Raw genomic sequence first — 18,671 nt, 5'->3', positions numbered from 1 at the left:
TTTTAAATTATCTCTAACAAGTTTGATTATTCTGAAACGTCTCTGATCGGGGACCTTCAGGGTAGAACTAGCAATGTGTGCTGGGGTAATATGTTCATGGCTTTTAAGAGAGTAAACAAAACGAAGACAATAATTTTGGCAGCGCAGCATTTTATCATTGAGTGTAACTTGCATGTCATTGAGGACAGAGAGTAGGTGAGAGTTCGTGAAATGTGGAAAAATCAAAGATTAGACCTTTAATAATCGTATACTTCTAGGAAGGACATCTTGCAATTTTGTAAGTGAATGCATGGCTGAGAAAACCTTTCTACAGGTTTTACTGACTTGTTCTGACCAGTCGAGGTTTTTATCCATAATGATGCCTAGGTTTTTCAGAGAGAGATTCCTTGATAAATTCGGATACGCATTCATAAAATCAAGCACTATCCAATTAATAATATATGTTTTATATTATATTGTATTGACATAATTTCTTGTGTATTATTTTTATTGATAGCCCTAACCTATTAATAATTTAACAATATTAAACCTCCATTTAAATGGTGGTTGGCGCTTCATGCCTTGATAACAGATTACAGATTATCAACAAAAATTACAAGATAAAAGTCCAAGTAGCACTAACATATTATTCAAATTTTAGAATTTCTCATTAGTCAATTATTTTCAATCTCTTATTCTTATTGTAATTCAAATCATTACAATAGTTTATTGTTTAATATTATGCATTCTGCACCAGTAAAAATTCAGACTAAAGGCAACTCAAATCTGAGACCAGTTGAGGTGGGTGAAATATAGCCTGATATTAATAATAGCTAAGTAAACTGTTGCTCGAACTCGAATTTCATTATTTTCAACATTCATTTTTATGAAATCGTAATTATAACAGATCATCAACACCCTCTGGCTCACAGGCCCCATCCGGCGAGTTGGGCTCAGAAGAAAATCACCACCAACGTGTATGAACTTCCAGAGTCCGGCTCGTGTACTTTCCAAGGTCGGCTAGAGAGCGCCCACGTTGATTCATTATCCATATGAGATGGAACTAATCTAATCTTGAAACTGTAATCAATATTTCTCATTAGATAGGTTTCCTTATTCTCTTGAGTATTCGCTTTGCTGAAATTTCATACTTCTTGAGAATTGGAATTAGAAGATTTGAGTTTATGATTTTTTCTCTGACGTTTGAGATAACTATTCCATAGAGTAAGATAATTTCTTATTACAATTATTTATCTATTTTCCTAACTATACAATCATCTTATTGATTCATAACATGTACAATGAAATATGCATAGTCTAAGGCCTATGCATAGTCTATCAAGGGCCTGTTCCATACAATCAAAAAGTCTTACAATACACGAGAATCACCAATAAAATTCATTCATGAAAATAATAAGAATCATCTTATAATAAGATTCACGACTGCTCCTAGGCAGTAAAATCAAATATCTCTGTATTATAGACCTTGTAGGTTTCATGAGAAAGGCGCCACTTTAGGTTGGAAACGTTTCAGTGACCTCAGTGACCATTGTTTCCAATATATTAAATAGTTCTTGCACCAACATACTACAGTAGGCCAGTCAATATAGACATAAAAAAGAGGGTGTGCTTGCAATTTATATTGTAGTTCTTATTTTTTAATATATTATTTGGGTACATAAGAGAAGTCCAGAACCAATTTCTTCATGCAAAATTTCCTTGTGCTAGATACAGAGTGGCCCAAAAACCTCGTATTTTCGGCTCATTTTCCAGTTTTCAGCTATTTCTGCCAAATCTCGTAATCGGACAAAAAAATTTGCTCTTGCCTTTCTTTTAGATTCTTGAATCACTTTTCCCGATCATAGAACTTCCAAAACCGTTTATATGAGAAAAATATCTACAATTTCCGGATTTTTTTCAGCAATCAAATCTCACTTCACGAACATATTTTTTTATGAATCGTTTACAGCAGATGAAAGATAAAATCCTATTGTACATTTCAAGATTAAGTAATGATTTTTATAATAAGGGGTAACCAAGATACACATAGCTTTGAATATAGAAATTGGCCATTTTTTGTATATTGGAATATGGGCTCAAGTACACTCAACAATAAATTTTCCATTTTTTGACCGAATTTGACTTATGATGCATGATTTTAGAGCGCCTTGACAAGCCGAGAATGGAATGTAGTACGATGAAATCTGAGCATTGTATCAAAAGTTAAAAGTGATTGAAATTTTAGTCCTTAAGGTGTCCTTAAGCGCGCCTCTCCACTAGGAAATACTGAAATGCATCTAACGGGTGATTCACATGAATCATAATATCATAAACTTATGTCATTTTGCGAAATATTAATGTGAGGACAATGTAGTTGGTGATGATGGTTGAAGCTGAAAATTAGATGTTTTTCACAATACAAGGAGCATTGTTGTCAGATGTACCTGGAAATATGTATGAGATGAGCGCTCTACCTGATCTCAGATTGTAGAGCACAAAAATACGCCCAGAGGGATTTTGAATTATACATCTAAATGGTCACAATCGTAAGATATTGTTGATCAAAAACTAAAATTGATCGAAATTGATTTTTTCTTCAAATTTCACTCATTTTTGAAAAATCAAATCTCAGTACTCTTGGAGATAAAGAGTTCCGAATGATATAATTTTATACAGAATTTCATAATCTAAAAAAAAGGTGACAGCAAATTTTTCTGGCCGATTACGAGATTTGGCAGAAATAGCTGAAAACTGGAAAATGAGCCGAAAATATGAGGTTTTTGGGCCACTCTGTATCTAGCACAAGGAAATTTTGCATGAAGTAATTGGTTCTGGACTTCTCTTATGTACTCAAATAATATATTTTAAAATCAGAACTACAATATAAATTGCATGCACCAATGTATATAGTGACTGGACTTAACAGAGTAGATCTGGTAGACTTCATAAATGAGCTTCAAAGATACAGTAAAAAGGGCGACCATATAAGCTATAAGCTACCTGAATTGTGAATATTGTTCCAAACAGGGAGGGATTGCAGAAACTACAAAACGGAATTAGTCAAGGGCTTCCGGCGAGTGATTAGTTCTATAGATGTGTAGTCCATCTGACATGGGTCAATGTAATTTTCGTATTGTTATTCAGGACGTTGACTGATTTTATTTATTCTTTAGCGCTCTTTTACTCTTCTCTCTTTCACTCATTCTCACTCTCTCTCTCTCATTCGGACCCTCTCTCTCATTCTTTCTTTCTCACACACACTCACACACACACAAATTAATACAGCAATGCTTAGGCACACACTTTACGCACTAAACGGGTTCTAGGGTTGAGTGGCAGAGTGGAACATGAGTCCTAACTCCGCCCTAATAAAGGCAATTAATCAATCAATCAATCAATCAATATCTCACTCACTCTTTCTCTCTCTCTCTCTCTTCGATAGAGAGTTAGTGGGAAGGATAGTTTGAATATTCATTCCAAAGAATGGACATTGATATGACCAAAGCTCCGCCAATTTATGTAGATGCATAACAATATCATCTATAGCTATTACCAATTGCTTTTTTCCATATAAATGCAGTTCAATAATCATTTTCTTAGTCTATATTATGTAAATTCGAAACTCATTCCAGTGTGAGAGCTTGTAGGATATTAAGGTGCGTACAGATATACGCGACGCGAACATGAGCAATTCACTTTTAATCAGCTGACTATAACTGTATTTTTACAGGAACGGTAAGATATAGATATAAACAGCTTGGCATCAGCTGATTAAAAGTGAATTGCTCATGTTCGCGGCACGTAAATCTGTACGCACCTTCAGATGCAATATTGTCAATTGATTGTTTCGAAATTGGTGTTTGGAGAGATATTTCTACATTATATTCTCAGCACCAAGAAAGTCACATTTGCCTAGTTCATTCAATAATGAATGGAAATTCATCAGAAATGAAGATTGTTTATAATATTGTAGTCTATCAGAATATTTTTGTTTGCTAGTTGGAATCAATTTTAGAAGCTTTTTGAGTTAAAAATTCGAGTTTAGCAGCCTATGACACATTTCAGATCATGTAAGCAGAACATTATCATACGATTCTGTTGGAGTAGGCATATCAATTGTGATAAAAATCTTATCAACTACATTAATTTGAAGATAACCCAGAAACTTTTGCAAAGTCTTCGTCCTCAATATTTTTTATACATATTACTTTTCAACTGCCTTGGAGGCCTAAGAAGAATCAGTTATCACGCGATCTGAAAAAATGGTTGGTTAAAATTCTCAAACTAGGGGGCCCCTCCTTGTTATAATTATTAACAATAATTTATCATGTATAATGTACCTATGTCTTCTGCAAATATGAAGAGTACTTTGTCTTCATAGTCCCAGCATGTATCTATTTGTGAAACACCTATGTATAAACTAATCACATCGGGACTTAAAAGTAGCCCAGTTTGGCGGTGTGCAACTTTGTCGTTTGGTGACAAAATCTCGGGAGTGCCAGTTTGTCGTTGCATGCACCGCCAAACTGGCTCTCTAAGGAATGCAGCCCAGTTTGACGGCGTGCAACTTTGTCGTCTGGTGACAAAATCTTAGGAATGCCAGTTTGTCGTTGCATGCACCGCCAAACTGGCACTCTAAGGAATGCAGCCCAGTTTGACGGCGTGCAACTTTGTCGGTAGCCCACTTTGTCGTCAGCCCAGTTTGTCGTCAGCCCACTTTGTTGTCAGCCCAGTTTGTCATCGTCCCCCTGGGAGAGCTGGTAAGAAATTGGTACTATTATTTTTCCAGGAATCACAAATAGCGTTACACACCTTCCAAATCTTTGCTCTACCGACTGCGGCCAAGCAGGGCACACGTTATAGAAAAAAATAACGTTACAATAGATAGAATTATGAAGATATATCTCACAGTCTGGCGGCAGCAGCCGAACGAAACGGTCGCTTCTTATCGTTTCGATTAGAAATACGGATGAATCAGTGAAAGTGAGATAGGAGCCTTCTGACTGTGCTGCATAACCAAAGAGTGATTTCGAAAACAACGGTTTATTGTGTGTAAATACAGGAATTTCAATTATATACCTATTTGTGGGATCTTAAAAGTATATATTATCACAATGTCGGTGTGCGGGAAGTGCCAGCAAACAGTAGTTAGGGCGGAGAAGGATAAAATAGAGTGTAATAGATGCGCTACTCTTTTTCACGGAAAGTGTGTGGATTTAACAGCTACTGAGATTGAGTTGCTGAGTAAAAAACCTTGGTCATGTGTGGATTGCGAGAAGGATTTTCGTTTAGCTCGTGCAAGCGATTTTTCAACTCCAGTTAGGGTGACTGATAATGTGATGAATAGTTTGTCTGTTTCTGAACTGACTGTTGATTTTTTGAATAAAATTCTCGCGAAGTTCAAAGACGACATACTGGCTGGTCAAGACAGGATTTACAATGAACTTTCAGCATCAGTGAGGGAGTGTAAGGATAAGTTAACTGAGTTTGGCAATGTTTTGCGGGTCCGTATCACAGAGACAAGTTCTCACAGAGACAAGTAGTGTTTTTGAACGATATTAGTGTCACAGATACAAGTTTCATAGGAACAAGTCGTTTTATAAATGGCAGTCTCACAGGAACAAGTTCCCACAGAGACAAGTTGAGTCTCACAGAGACAAGGTGAGTCTCACAGAGACAAGGTGAGTCTCACAGAGACAAGGTCTGTTTCACTGGAACAAGTAGTGTCAGTGGAACAAGAAGAGGGGTAGAGTCCCATTCGAACAAGTGTAGTGTCACAGAGACAAGGCCAGTCTCACAGGAACAAGGTTGGTGTGGTGTGTTGCCTACACATGAAGATGAAGGCATTCAATTTGCTCTAATAAATTGGATGTCATCTGTTTTTTAATATAATAACAAATTTTAATTATTGAAAAGAAAGAGAAAAAAATGACATTGAAAATAATACATAACAATGCTGAATGATAGTATTTTCTGATACTTCATCACTTTAGTAAAAAATAAGACACTACAGAATACAATACAGTAGGCCTACATAGCAACTGAAGTGTTTGCTATACATTTCATTTCCTACTTATTATCACTATGTAAATCTCGAAGTGGATAAGTAAATTACATTATGATTTATTTAAATAGTAAAATAGAATCTTCCTTCAATCAACAAACAACGTCACAAACAACGCTCCTTCAATCCACGTGACATACATATATAAATATATAATTTACATATGTTAATAATGTGGTGACATCATTTGAAGCCAGCTTTAAACGTTTCTCCTGTGGAGAAAAAATGATGAATTTAGTAGACTGTTTAGTGGATCCTAGACATTCAGATTCAAATCTATACATAACAATTGATTCCCCTTTTCATCCAGGATATTTGTGGTTTCTTAAAATTTCGATTTATTGACCGAGCGAAATGAGTTCTAAGATTCAAGTCGACGGCTTTGCATTTCTCTTTATGTTTATATGTTCCGCAATTACGGCGAAACGCAGCAATAGATTACCATGAAATTTGACAGGTATATTTCTTTTTAATTGTGCCTCGACGTATATACAAGGTTTTTTGAAAATTTTGCATTTTAAGGTTAATACAATAGGTAAAGTCTCCTTCGAACGCCAATATTACAGTAAAAATCAGAATAGAATCATCCATAATAATTCAGCTGTTGAGTGGATTTTTAATTGCATGCAATTAATATATCAATGTAACTTAGTAAAAAATCAGCTGTCGTGTTGACTATTCATTGCATGCAATGACGCATGCAATTAATAACGGAAAGAAAACATAGTATTTTCTCTCGACCTTTATCTGCTTTCAACTCGGTCTGACCTGTTGCCAGTAAGTTGAAGGAGATTAGATTTTGATGTTAGCATATTTTTGATACACTAACCCCAACAGCCATTAGCCGTTTTCACACCGACATCTTGCCGACACAACATACAAACAGGATTTACTCTTATGGACAGTATGAGACGAGGCTGTGTTTTATAACTGCGCGAGGTCTACTGTTCATAGAACTACTAGTCCAGGATTAAAATGTTGTTTTACCAAAATCATCAAATATTTAATAATTCGATACAATGATACATGTACAAATGTGAAGCTGACTTGCACCGAGGTAGAATCAATTTAATCTTAAATAATTTGAAATATATTTCAAGTTGTTAGGCTTCATTAATTAATTGAACACCTATTTTATCACTATGTGTTATCAGAACCTATTAGAATTATGTAGATTGCCTTCAATGAATAAATTGAGTTCCATGTAAATGTATTATTTCTACCAAACTCCAAAATAACTATTTCAATGTGACTTTTAATTGTTCAGTCAATATAAAATAATTTTGATTCTGCAGTAACTTATACATGAGTGATATCAATGTAAGAAAGAACAGATTATATACTTCTAGATGAATGTAACAATATTGGAAAGATGTTATCCAACGGTATTTGAATAACCCCCTGACTGTTACTGTATGGGAGTACCACCAGTAATTTATAAGTTTTCAATTCGTCAAAAGAGTGGTTATAGATAAAATAGTGTACTCAACGGTTATAATGTTCTCCTATCTATATTTTTTCTTCTTATTATTGTTCATCTTCTTCCTCTTCTTTCTTATTCTTCTGTCTCCTTTTTCTATTATCTTCTTCTTCTTCTCGCTTGTTCTTCTTCTCCGCCTGTCATCTTCTTCTTCTTCTTCTTCTTCTTCTTTTTCTTCTTCCTCTAGCTTTGTCCGGCAAGGACTGATTTGTTTTTGTATTATGGAGTCCCTTTTGTATAAGGTACCAAGAACAATAACAGAGATATTTCCAGGGCTCTAGAGAATAATAATACTAATCCCCTCTGTCCTTTTGCTAAGTTGAAACGTGTAGCAACGTGAGTTGAAATGTATAAGTTGACCTAAATTTTTGAAGGCTGATCTTCGAATTGATAAAATTATAGAAACATGATCACAAGCAAATCCCTATATAAGAATATAATGGAGATGGAGACTATTCCTTTTAACAGAATCATGTTTCCTCATCATTATCACCATCCTCAAATTATACGAGTCGATCCATCCGGCGTATTCACGCATTATGTGTGCAGAAAATCTCACTCACACTGACTGTACAACTGTGAGATTAACTATTCTAAGTCAAGGACTCTAAGACTCTCTGTTGTGAGGCCGGGTGATATAATTATTCTCGAGTGACGTTTTCATGTGAAAATTTAGATTTTTCTCCCCTCACAGGTTTTTACCTTGAGCATTATTGTTCTAAAAAAATTGTGTATCATCTTGTTTTTATATGTATGTAAATAATGTGTGTGTATGTTGAACAATAAGAAATTTGAATAATCAAGATTGATATCCAGTTCTTCAAACTGAAAATAGATGCAGACGTGGATAACAAACAAATTAAACATAATTTTTACACCTCATATATGCAGTTCCACAATTCTGTAGACAAAGTTAGAATAAATCAATAGAACAGTTAATTTCAATAGTACCATGTACTATGAAAAAAAAATCAAAATGGTACTGGCTCAGTAGATCAAGTAGAATAGAATAGTAATTTAAAAAGAACTCAGATATCCAAAGTTTCATTGACCGAGCGAAGTGAGGTCTAAGATTTAAGTCGACGGTTTTGCATTTCTCTTTATGTCCAAATATTTTTATGTTCCGCATTTACGGCGAAACACGGCATTAGATTTCAATGAAATTTAACAGGTATGTTACTCTTCAAATTGCGCGTCAACGTTTATATAATATACAAGGTTTTTTGAAATTTTGCATTTCAAGGATAAAACAAAAGGAAAAAGAGTCTCTTTCAAACGCCAGTATTACCGTAAAAATCAAACTATAGAACTATTCATCATAAATCAGCTGTCGAGTGGACTATTAATTGCATGAAATGACGCATGCAATTAATATCCCAATGTTATTTGGTAAAAATCAGCTGTCGTGTGAACTATTGCAAGCGATGAGGCATTCAATATTGATAACTTAAAGTAGTTAGCTTGTTATTTTCTCTCGACTTTTCTCTGCTTTCAACTCGGTTTTTTACAACAAATAGAAGTTTTTTACAACAAATTATTATCATTCTAATTATAATAATTATACTTCATATCAATAATTATTGACGATACATTTCAAACAGCCATTAGTGGCATAGACATCGATATTTCGCCGATACGTCACGTCATAACAGCACATAATTCACCCTGATGGAGGCTGTGGTTTTTAACTGCGCGAGGTCTACTGTTCACAGAACTACTAGTTATTTTTCCAACTGAATAGTTCAACAAATTCTATTGAGAGACATCAAAGGAAAATGCAAGGTGCTGCATTGTGATAAAGTTACGTTCGGCAGACGCCAGTGTGTTTTTTCGATGAAAATGGAAAAATATGCAACAGAAGCTCTGGCATCCAATTATATAATATTTTACCTGATTTCATGAAGAGTATGAATGAACGCAACTTCAGATCTCATCGAAAGTTTTAAAGATAGATTTCTCTAAAAGTGCTTTTTACTCAAAGGAATAGTATATTCAACATTACTTCACATGAATGGTATAATGTTTTCTTTCCCTGTGTGTTGTGTATTTGTTACTGTGGGCTGTGTATTTTTTGTTCGACCATTTAGATTTTTTGACAAGTTCCAGATCCCCCTGATTTAGGTGAGCAGTGAATGCTATTCAATCTATCTATCTAGTTACATCTATGCATGTAACTGGTTCATGAATTTGAAACATGAAACACCATTATGTAATGCACTTACCAAATGTAGTCCCAAAATAAGCACTACCAAATGCACTTCCAACTGGACAGTTGGGTTAAGCAAGCTTCAAGCTAGTTGAAGGCTAGCTGACATTCCCCTACACTTATGGAGGCTTATAACATTAATCCATTGTACCTTGTTGTTCAATATTGTTTTTTCTCTATAATTAAACAAAATAAAATAATTTTTCTCTCCACAGATGCAAATCTTAAACCACAACCACATCTGCAAAGAAAATTAGTTGTAAATAGGCTACAATAGGACATGGTTGACGGGATCAATTCTACTTATTATAATATTCACTCTATAGTATTCACTGATTTTCCAGATTTGAATGGAATAAAAAGCTTTTCAAAAAGACAGAATATAGGTTCAAAGTTTCGATCAGTGATTTACTTGTCAAGTGATCAAATTGACTATATTGATTGTTTTTCATAGAGGGATAAACTGAGAAATAATAAATACAAGTTTTATAAAAATTGTTCTGTATTAAAAATTTGCCTGAAAACAAAATTATCAAAATAATCTATCACTTTTAAACAAAGTAGGCTATATATATATATATATATATATATATATATATATATATATATATATATATATATATAGACATATAGACATAGCATGTTACATTATTATTGTATCAACGGTAAAATAATACTATTAATTGACAAAATTAAATATCATTTGCATATTTTATGTAGTATTGAAAAGCAGTAGTAATCTACTTAATTGCTTCTTAAATTTCATATTTCTTTGATAAATGATTCTTCTTAACTAAGTAGGAAATATACAGCCATCTATTATAGAGATATTTAGTTGTCAAGAATCAATTAGTACTCAAAGAAAAATCATGTGTGTAGGCCTACTGGCCTAATTATACTAGTGAAATATTAAAAGAAAGATTAATTATTAGTAAGTTGATGAATAATAAAGATCGATTATAATGGGAATTATTGATTACAAAAAAATATAAGTACACATTTCAATTTTATTATTATTATTAGCTTATGGCTTTGAAGGGCGGGGAGACCCAAGGATTGTTCCACCTCGCCGTACGTAGTACAAAGTAAGGGGTTAATCAGACACTATTATAGGAAGCTATCACTTGAAATTTACACTTTTCCCTTCGAAAAGTGAAAAGCAGTAAATTAACTTAATAGAGTCTTTCTTGAAAACTTCCAATCCAAGACAAAAAAATGTATGTACAGTATTATATTTTACAATAAAAATCAAATCTACTACTAGCTTAAGTAGGCTACTCGAATGTAGAATGCTAGTAGAAAGCTTTTATTCTTGTACCTATTATAATTTTTCATATAAATATTTTATGTACAGTATTATATTTTACAATAAAAATCAAATCTACTACTAGCTTAAGTAGGCTACTCGAATGTAGAATGCTAGTTGAATGCTTTTATTCTTGTACCTATTATAATTTTTCATATTATCGTTTGCGTTATTCGAAGATTCTACTATGTTGAAAAATTGTGTGCTCTGTTTTTTCTCAATAATTTGAAATTGGAGTTTTTAATTCTACAAATAATTTGATATGAGCTCATTTATAAGGTATTTAATGAAATATGATATTTTTCTATTGTATTGGCTCAAAGAGCATGAAATTGAGAATGAGATGAAGTTAAAGTGAGCTTTGTAGAATAAACACAACATTCAAATATTTGGATCCTGAATATAGGAGTTTGGTACATTTTGTAAAGTACTGCTAAAATTTGCAGGCTGTAGAGTCGATTAAATTAATTCTTTTACACAGCTGTGCACAAGAAAGGTGGGCAGGTACCCGTCTTTTATATTCAGAGCTGCAGTGATAAGTGTCATATCCAGCTTTACTGAATATAAGAATGCAAAGGGTTCAAACTTTCCTGAAGTCATGATAGAACATGTGAACAAAATGCAACTCTGATAACTTCTCATAAATGTGAGGAATTAGACACAGTTACTTACTCACATCATCTACCAACTCTTATTACATTATCAGAATGATAATTTTAACTACTATTATCACACTACTATTAATTTTACCAACTATTATCACATTATCAGAATGATAATTTTATTCTAATGTAATTACAATTTCGATTCTACAAAAATAAAACGGATTCAACTCACACAATTTTATGGACAGTGTCGTTTAAAGGTCTTATTCCTACTATCATACATATCCTGAATATTCTAGTACAAACTAGAGTGCCACGGCCACGACTACCTCTAGTAGTCTTAATAAAGTCGGCTATGTTCTAATTTTTCTTTCCGCCAGCAGATCGTAACGTGCGGAAAGAAGATCTGGTTTGGGATAACCTATTTACTATTTTGCTTACTGTAATTAGTGTACAAAAGCCTCTTTTCCATTCAACTATAGGAAAAAATATTTATAATACAATGTTAAAAGAATACACGGTGGAATCCACCTGTTACGGGTGTCCTACACGACACGCACCTTACTCCTTCATCCACGTGTGGCACCAACTGTGGGAGGCACATGGAACATACGGAGATGTGTCCACATGGCAAAGCGACCATCATATCGTTATTGTGTGTGAGACACACATTACAATAGCTGTGTGCCTGTGCAGGATCTGTAAATATACGATTTCAATTTTTATTGACCCTTTCCATAGGTTACAAGAAATCCTATACTATTAAACGAGCAATTTCTGTCTATATTTTTATGATAGTAAGTTCATATTTATGTTTGTATGTCACCAGATATCGAAAACGGCTCTAAAGATTTCCACGAAACTCGGGACATTGTAGGTTTATAATATAAAAATTCGATTGCACTAGGTCACATCCCTTTGAAAACTAGCTGAAGGACATTTAAAGGATAATAATTATTAACAGATTGGAAAAACAGATGTTAATCCGGTCGTCTGTTGATGATGGAAGTGAGTGAGTGAGTGCATGGATGTGGGACAGAGACAAAATTATGACTCAGCTTTTAAGCTTTTGAGCAACCACTCAATCAAGTACTTAGTGCCGGTTGCACAAACCCCGGTTAAATTTCAATCCTGATTAATTCCAGGAGAACCGACCAGAGAAGCCGTCTTTTTGAAATGGTCTTCTCTGATTTGGTTCTCGTGAGATTAATCAGGATTAAACTTTAACTGTCTTTTGTGCAACCGGGCCTTTGTGAGAAAAACTTTTGCATTACTCTCAATGCACTGTGATTAGATAGAACCTTTCTGTATGAACTATAAATAGTCTATATTATAATCTCTTCTTACAAATTATGAGCTTGGATTGAATTTTGGAAAGACTGGATCTTAATGATTGGAGAAGTTATTGTGAAAACTTTTCAATACAAATGGACAACACGTTGAGCCTCGTGTCAAAACCAACGATCTATATATACTAACTAAGTATATATATATATATACACTATATATACTTAGTATATATAGATCGTTGGTCAAAACTAAGAGCTTGCTACGCTCGTTCAATGAATTTTCTCGAGGTGAAAGAAGCTATGGAAAAAGCTATGAGTAGCTGAGCTCTGCAACTTATTGTTTACTGTCATACCGTCATTTCCGGCGAGAGGTTGGTGTCCACCACGTTGACGACCACGGACACGGCCACGACCACGGCCTCGTCCTTCATCTCGTCCTCGTCCTCCGACTTGTCCTCCATCTCGTCCTCGTCCTCTTCCACGTTGACGTCTCCGACCTCTTGCTGCTGGTTGTCAATTTCAGAAATCATTACTTTTTTATGAGTTACAGTATTAGGAGAAATAGTTAAACTTGAAAAAGGCATGATAAAACATATTATTACGATTATATTGGCTCAAATAGACCTATTTGGAAGAATACCATATTTTGTTATTACTATAACCCTAATATATAAACTTTAGATTCATTGAATCTTAACAAAAGTATCAACTAAAATCAATTCTAGGGCTGATTAAAAGAAAACTTATATAGTATCTATGGCAATAATTATGTGAAATATAATCCCCCCCTCCCAGAATACCAGAAGTGCAAGTGCTGCACTGCTGTCCCTACTCCCAGATAACAGCGACAGATTCAACAGTTGAAAATTGTTAAACGAAGACTGCAGTACATTATGAACTTCAATTTCTCTAAATTTTTCAAAAAATTAGGTGTGCATTGATATAAGGAAGTTATAAGAGACTTGAAATTTTATGTTTTATAGGCCTAATGTGTAACCTACTAATACATAGTATCTGAACTGACCTGGCGCAGGATCTTGTTGGTCGCCCCTCTGACCCGCGGCAACCTCGTCACCTTCGCCTAGCACTGGAGCCATCAAAGGATTTGCTGGAGGAGGTGGTGGTGGAGCAACCTCATCATCATCTTGTTCATCATCAGATAGGCCTAAGAATCCACTTTGTGGATCGTACACATTGTCAATGGTGTGACACACAAGATGGAGGAATTCCGAGACAACAATGTCTCCCGCCAACAACTGGTTGGAGGCTGAAATAATTCTTCGGTCTTGTGCTAGGTACGCACTGGGCCTAGACTGAGGTGGAGCAGCTCCACTCATGTACGTCTCGTACTCTTGCACAGCCGCATGCTCCAATTTCCTCAAACCATCTAAAAACATGTACATCAAAAACTTCTATTACAAACAATGAACTCGTTCCCTAACCTCACAGACACCACACTAAGGTCGCCTAATTGCGTTATCTTTATAATTAAAAAAATCACTACATCTACATACAAGTAGGTACGATCATTTTTTATTTTTTTACTCAGCGACAAACTGACAATGCGCCGACCATTGAAAGGATACCATTCGTTCGTACAATCACACTTCTTGAAATGAGACTTCTTTCTTCTTCGGTGTGAATTTTTATATTGTCATTATAATATCATTTTTATAATGTGCTTATTGTATAAGGAACCTGAGAGAGTGGTTCAACATTGACTCAACATCTCTGTTCCGAGCTGCAGTCAATAGAATCCAAATTGCATTGATGATCGCCAATCTCCGTCGCGGAGCACGCATATAGAAAAAGATTGTATAAATGAATAAATAAAAAAGAATATTATGCTATAGATCGTTTTTAAATATTCGGTATTATTTCTGGCGATAGTGAAAACATTCAATTTGGGTATTATCAATTTATCAGAATGATAAAAAATCTGAGGATTTTTTCTCTAATATTTCAGTATTAGTTTTTTTTGGAATTTAAGCGCCTGAAGTTTAAAGTAGATTTTGAGCTCTGTTGATGGAATCTGTTATGACATTTCGCTTTTCTATACCAACTATAACGATTGTAAATTTTTGATTGCTTTTAGATTGATTCAGATGTGAAGTTGATCTTAAATCTTCTTGATATCTCTGAGATACTTTATAATTATATATTTGCAGTAGTGTTACTCATTCACTTTTAGAAATGCACATGATTGATAGAACTTTGTGATCGTAAATTTTCAATACAATTATATTATATATAGATTATAATGAAGTAGAATTTGAACTGTTCGAAGCTAAAATCTGTTCGATCTTTGCTTAACTATTGGTTCCTTTTTATGGGAGGTGGTAGGTAGCCTACTGATTCACTCATCAATGTATCGTATCGCGAGTATAAACATGACACTACCCATTAATCGCTTGTGGCCTTCCTCCATCACTGTCCCTGATGATCAATGACACCCAAGTCCTCCAATTCAGCGTCTGCCCAACCTTATTGTTATTCTCCTTCTTGTTATTGTTACTGTTGTTCTCCTATCTTTCTCCACTGCCATTATAAAGTGGACCTCACTATGGTAGCTTCTACTCAAAAATTTTACACTTCGAACAAAAAAAAAAAAAATTGCCATAGCAAAATAGTCAACGTTAAAACACCTGCTATACAAATGGTATAGTGGTACATTGCTATGGGTAAATTCTAGTGGCGGAAAATATTTGTTTCTGTGTCAAAAAAGAGCTTTGCGTGCTATCTTTAATCTGGGCATGAGGGAGTCCTGTAAGCCTTTTATTCTTAGACAATGGTATATTGCCACTTCCATGTATTTACATTATGAATTGTTCAATATTTGTAAAGCAAAGCTTTAATCTTTCCAATTTGAGGGGAAGCATTCATGAGCATAACACACGGACAGGTAGTTAGATTGATCTGCGCCGTGCTAGGCGTAATGTACTGCTATTATAGGAGTGAAAATTTTCAACAGGTTATCACTGGAAGTACGGAATTATGATCTTGTTAGTTTTAAGAGAGCAATAAAAGGATGGTTGAAGATTAAAGCAAGTTATTCAATCGAGGAAATGCTGGTCTGTAACTCTTATCCATAGATAAAATATTTTAGTACGGTAGCCTATTTGTATTTTAATCTGTAATAAAAATTAAATATGATATAATTTGTATTATAATAAACAGAGTGTTCTGAAAAAAGGTGTCCATAAGCCAGGGGGTGATTCCTCACATCAAAAGAGGAAAAAAGTTCTTATTGACATACCGGTATGTCTGAAAATGCTTAGTTACCAAGTTATACAGAGTTAAAGATATCGTCTGAATCTCAGTTCTCCTGCCCTACGGGTATTTGTTGGCTGTTAACTGAGATGTTGAATTCAGCGTACTTCATGTAAAATGAACTGAGAAATTGAATAAAACCGTTTCCAGACCGTTAGCTATAGTAATTTTTAAGATATGTGACAAAATACGCGAAACTTGGTCCCGAAAAACAAGTTCCTGGTTTGAAGCAGATTTACTATGTTACATGTACAATCAACACAAAATATTCTCTCACAGAAATTGTAGGACATCTAATTTCAAAGAGAAAGATGTAGGATAAGTCTATAATAGACAAATGCAACCTTGAAAAAATAATCCATGAAAAATAGACAAAATCTGTTAAGCTCTCTATTTTTCATGCGTTTTGTATGTAATTAAGGATTATTTTTTCAAGGCTGCATCTGTATATTATAGACTTATCCTACATCTTTCTCTTTGAAATTAGATGTTCTACAATTTCTGTGAGAAAATATTTTGTGTTGATTGTACATTTAACATAGTAAATCTGCTTCAAAGTTTGAAGTAACTTGTTTTTCTAGATCAAGTTTCGCGTATTTCGTCACATATCTTAAAAAATACTGTAGCTAACGGTCTGGAAACGGTTTCATTCAATCTCTCAGTTCATTTTACATAAAGTACGCTGAATTCAACGTTTTAATTGACAGCCAACAAATACCCGTAGGGCAGGAGAACTGAAATTCAGACGAAATCTTTCACTCTGTATAATTTGATAACTAAGAATTTCGGACCTATGTTAATTAGAACTTTTTTTCTTCTTTTGATGTGATCACTCCCTGGATTCTGGGCACCTTTTTCCAGAACAACCTGTATAACGTTCACTTGTATACAAAGTATCAATGTTATGTTATTGTATCCTTGAGAAGTGACTTTTGTCAATGCAATTATTTTGTTTGTGACATTTTTGATTCTTGAAATAATTCGACGGATGATCAACTGGTACTATTTTTATAATCTAATTATAAAATATTGTTGGCATCGTCGCCAGGCTTGGGTCCTCTTGCATTCAATGCTTTCTCGCTCTTCTGTTTATTTAATTTTGTTTTGCTCTTTTATCTAATCATCTATTTAATTTCCACCCAGTCACTCTGCGCTGTTATGTTAACTATATCTACCCATTTAAATTAGAACTTTATAAACTGTGATTAATTGGACTCGATTCATTTTAACAATTACAAATTATTTCTCAAAAGCTTACATCACATCGAAAGAATTACATCAAATCAAGCACTAGATTTTTATTAATATGATTCCTTGTGATATTCATCGAATAATAGATATGAGGGGAATAGAAACTTTAAGGGAACGTATTTCACTGGGACAATAAGAATTACTTAACTTCTGATGGAGATTATTATAAATGTTAATAATAGTCTAAGTGTATATTACATGCGGTTAGATTTTATATAATACTCCATATACGTACTTGAACTTGAAAATAATGATGATGTGGGTACTTACTTGGCACACTCTTCATCAAAGATGTGTCGTGGCTCTGTTGTTTCCCTGGAACAACGTTGCAATATGCACTCCCTCAACACGGTAACACCAACAAACGTTGGGTTGGGAAGATGATTATGATTAATAGTGATAAGAAAACTATCAAAAGTTCTATTTGCCATACGAAGTGGCATTGAGGCGCGACTTGCACACTCGCGTACATTACATTTTAAATAGATACGCGTTTGGTCGCTGGAGGTCACCCGATAGAAAAATCCATCGTCAATATGATATAATGTAGTATTGCGGAGCGTTACGATTTCCTTGACCAATTCCATGTCGACTGAATGTGTTTTGTCAACTATTGAACTCGCAACGCAAACGCACAGGTAGCATCCTCGTAGAGGGGAGGCAAACAATACTGAACAAAAATCTATTTTTTCCAGGAAGGGTACAATATAGAAAACACATGTTAAATATTTCCTGCCGCCAAAGTGCAGTACTTTATACCTGGCAATAGAATTTTTAGAAATAGAAGCATTTGGTTAACTTTGGTTTTACGCTTCAGTGAACATAGTCTATGAGCAGGGTAGTTCTACCTGGACACCACCGATGACAAATTGACCGGGCTTTCCAGAAGTACCTAACGGGAAACATTTGCTTTGTTTCATGGAAGCAAGGCATTGTAATACTGAATGAGTATTTATAGTTCTATAAAGCAAGGCCTTTTGGTTCTAATACCCGAGACGTCAGTCTGCAGATTGTTGTTATGGAATGCAGAAAACTTCTTTCACCAACCTTAGACAATAAATGCTGTTTCAAAAGATTGAAAAGATAGCATGCCGCTTCCAAAATCTATGGATATGGTTTATGTACTATATATATATATATATAATATATATATATATATATATATATATATATATCTGTGAGTGTAGCGTAAGGGACACACTATTATTCACCCACCATATA

The 18,671-nt window shown here is 34.3% G+C and overlaps 2 protein-coding genes across 7 annotated transcripts in view; one reads left to right on the top strand and one right to left on the bottom strand.

The window, feature by feature from the left end:
* The window catches only part of LOC111058064, a 1,079,251-nt gene that overhangs the window by 54,766 nt on the left and 1,005,814 nt on the right, over positions 1-18,671 (top strand). The window lies entirely within an intron of this gene.
* LOC120355061 lies at positions 9,151-14,751 on the bottom strand. Of its 5 annotated transcripts, none has more exons than XR_005573407.1 (4): positions 13,954-14,746; positions 13,283-13,435; positions 11,175-12,339; positions 9,151-11,047 (listed from the first exon to the last, which is right to left on the bottom strand). XR_005573407.1 is itself a non-coding variant. In XM_039443357.1 (4 exons), exons 1-4 carry the CDS (start codon positions 14,330-14,332, stop codon positions 12,146-12,148), a joined length of 696 nt encoding a protein of 231 aa, XP_039299291.1. In that variant the 5' UTR covers positions 14,333-14,751; the 3' UTR covers positions 9,151-12,145. The 5 variants fall into 5 exon arrangements, 4 of the variants coding, with proteins under 4 accessions (XP_039299291.1, XP_039299292.1, XP_039299289.1 ...); XM_039443357.1 differs by having other exon boundaries at positions 9,151-12,339; positions 13,283-13,360; positions 13,391-13,435; positions 13,954-14,751; XM_039443358.1 differs by having other exon boundaries at positions 9,151-12,339; positions 13,283-13,360; positions 13,391-13,432; positions 13,954-14,751.

This window comes from Nilaparvata lugens, chromosome X (assembly GCF_014356525.2).
Source record: "Nilaparvata lugens isolate BPH chromosome X, ASM1435652v1, whole genome shotgun sequence".
Classification (NCBI taxonomy): domain Eukaryota; kingdom Metazoa; phylum Arthropoda; class Insecta; order Hemiptera; family Delphacidae; genus Nilaparvata; species Nilaparvata lugens.
This window is presented reverse-complemented; position numbering and strand designations above follow the sequence as displayed.

Bases quoted from the DNA above. Each gene is read 5' to 3' on its own strand.
- LOC120355061 (XM_039443354.1), bottom strand. From the start codon at position 14,332: ATGTACATGTTTTTAGATGGTTTGAGGAAATTGGAGCATGCGGCTGTG. The intron at 13,436-13,953 runs GTCAGTTCAGAT...ATTGACAACCAG, and splicing joins CCAACAAGATCCTGCGCCAG to CAGCAAGAGGTCGGAGACGT. The intron at 12,340-13,282 runs GTATGACAGTAA...GTATATTTACAG, and splicing joins ACCTCTCGCCGGAAATGACG to ATCCTGCACAGGCACACAGC.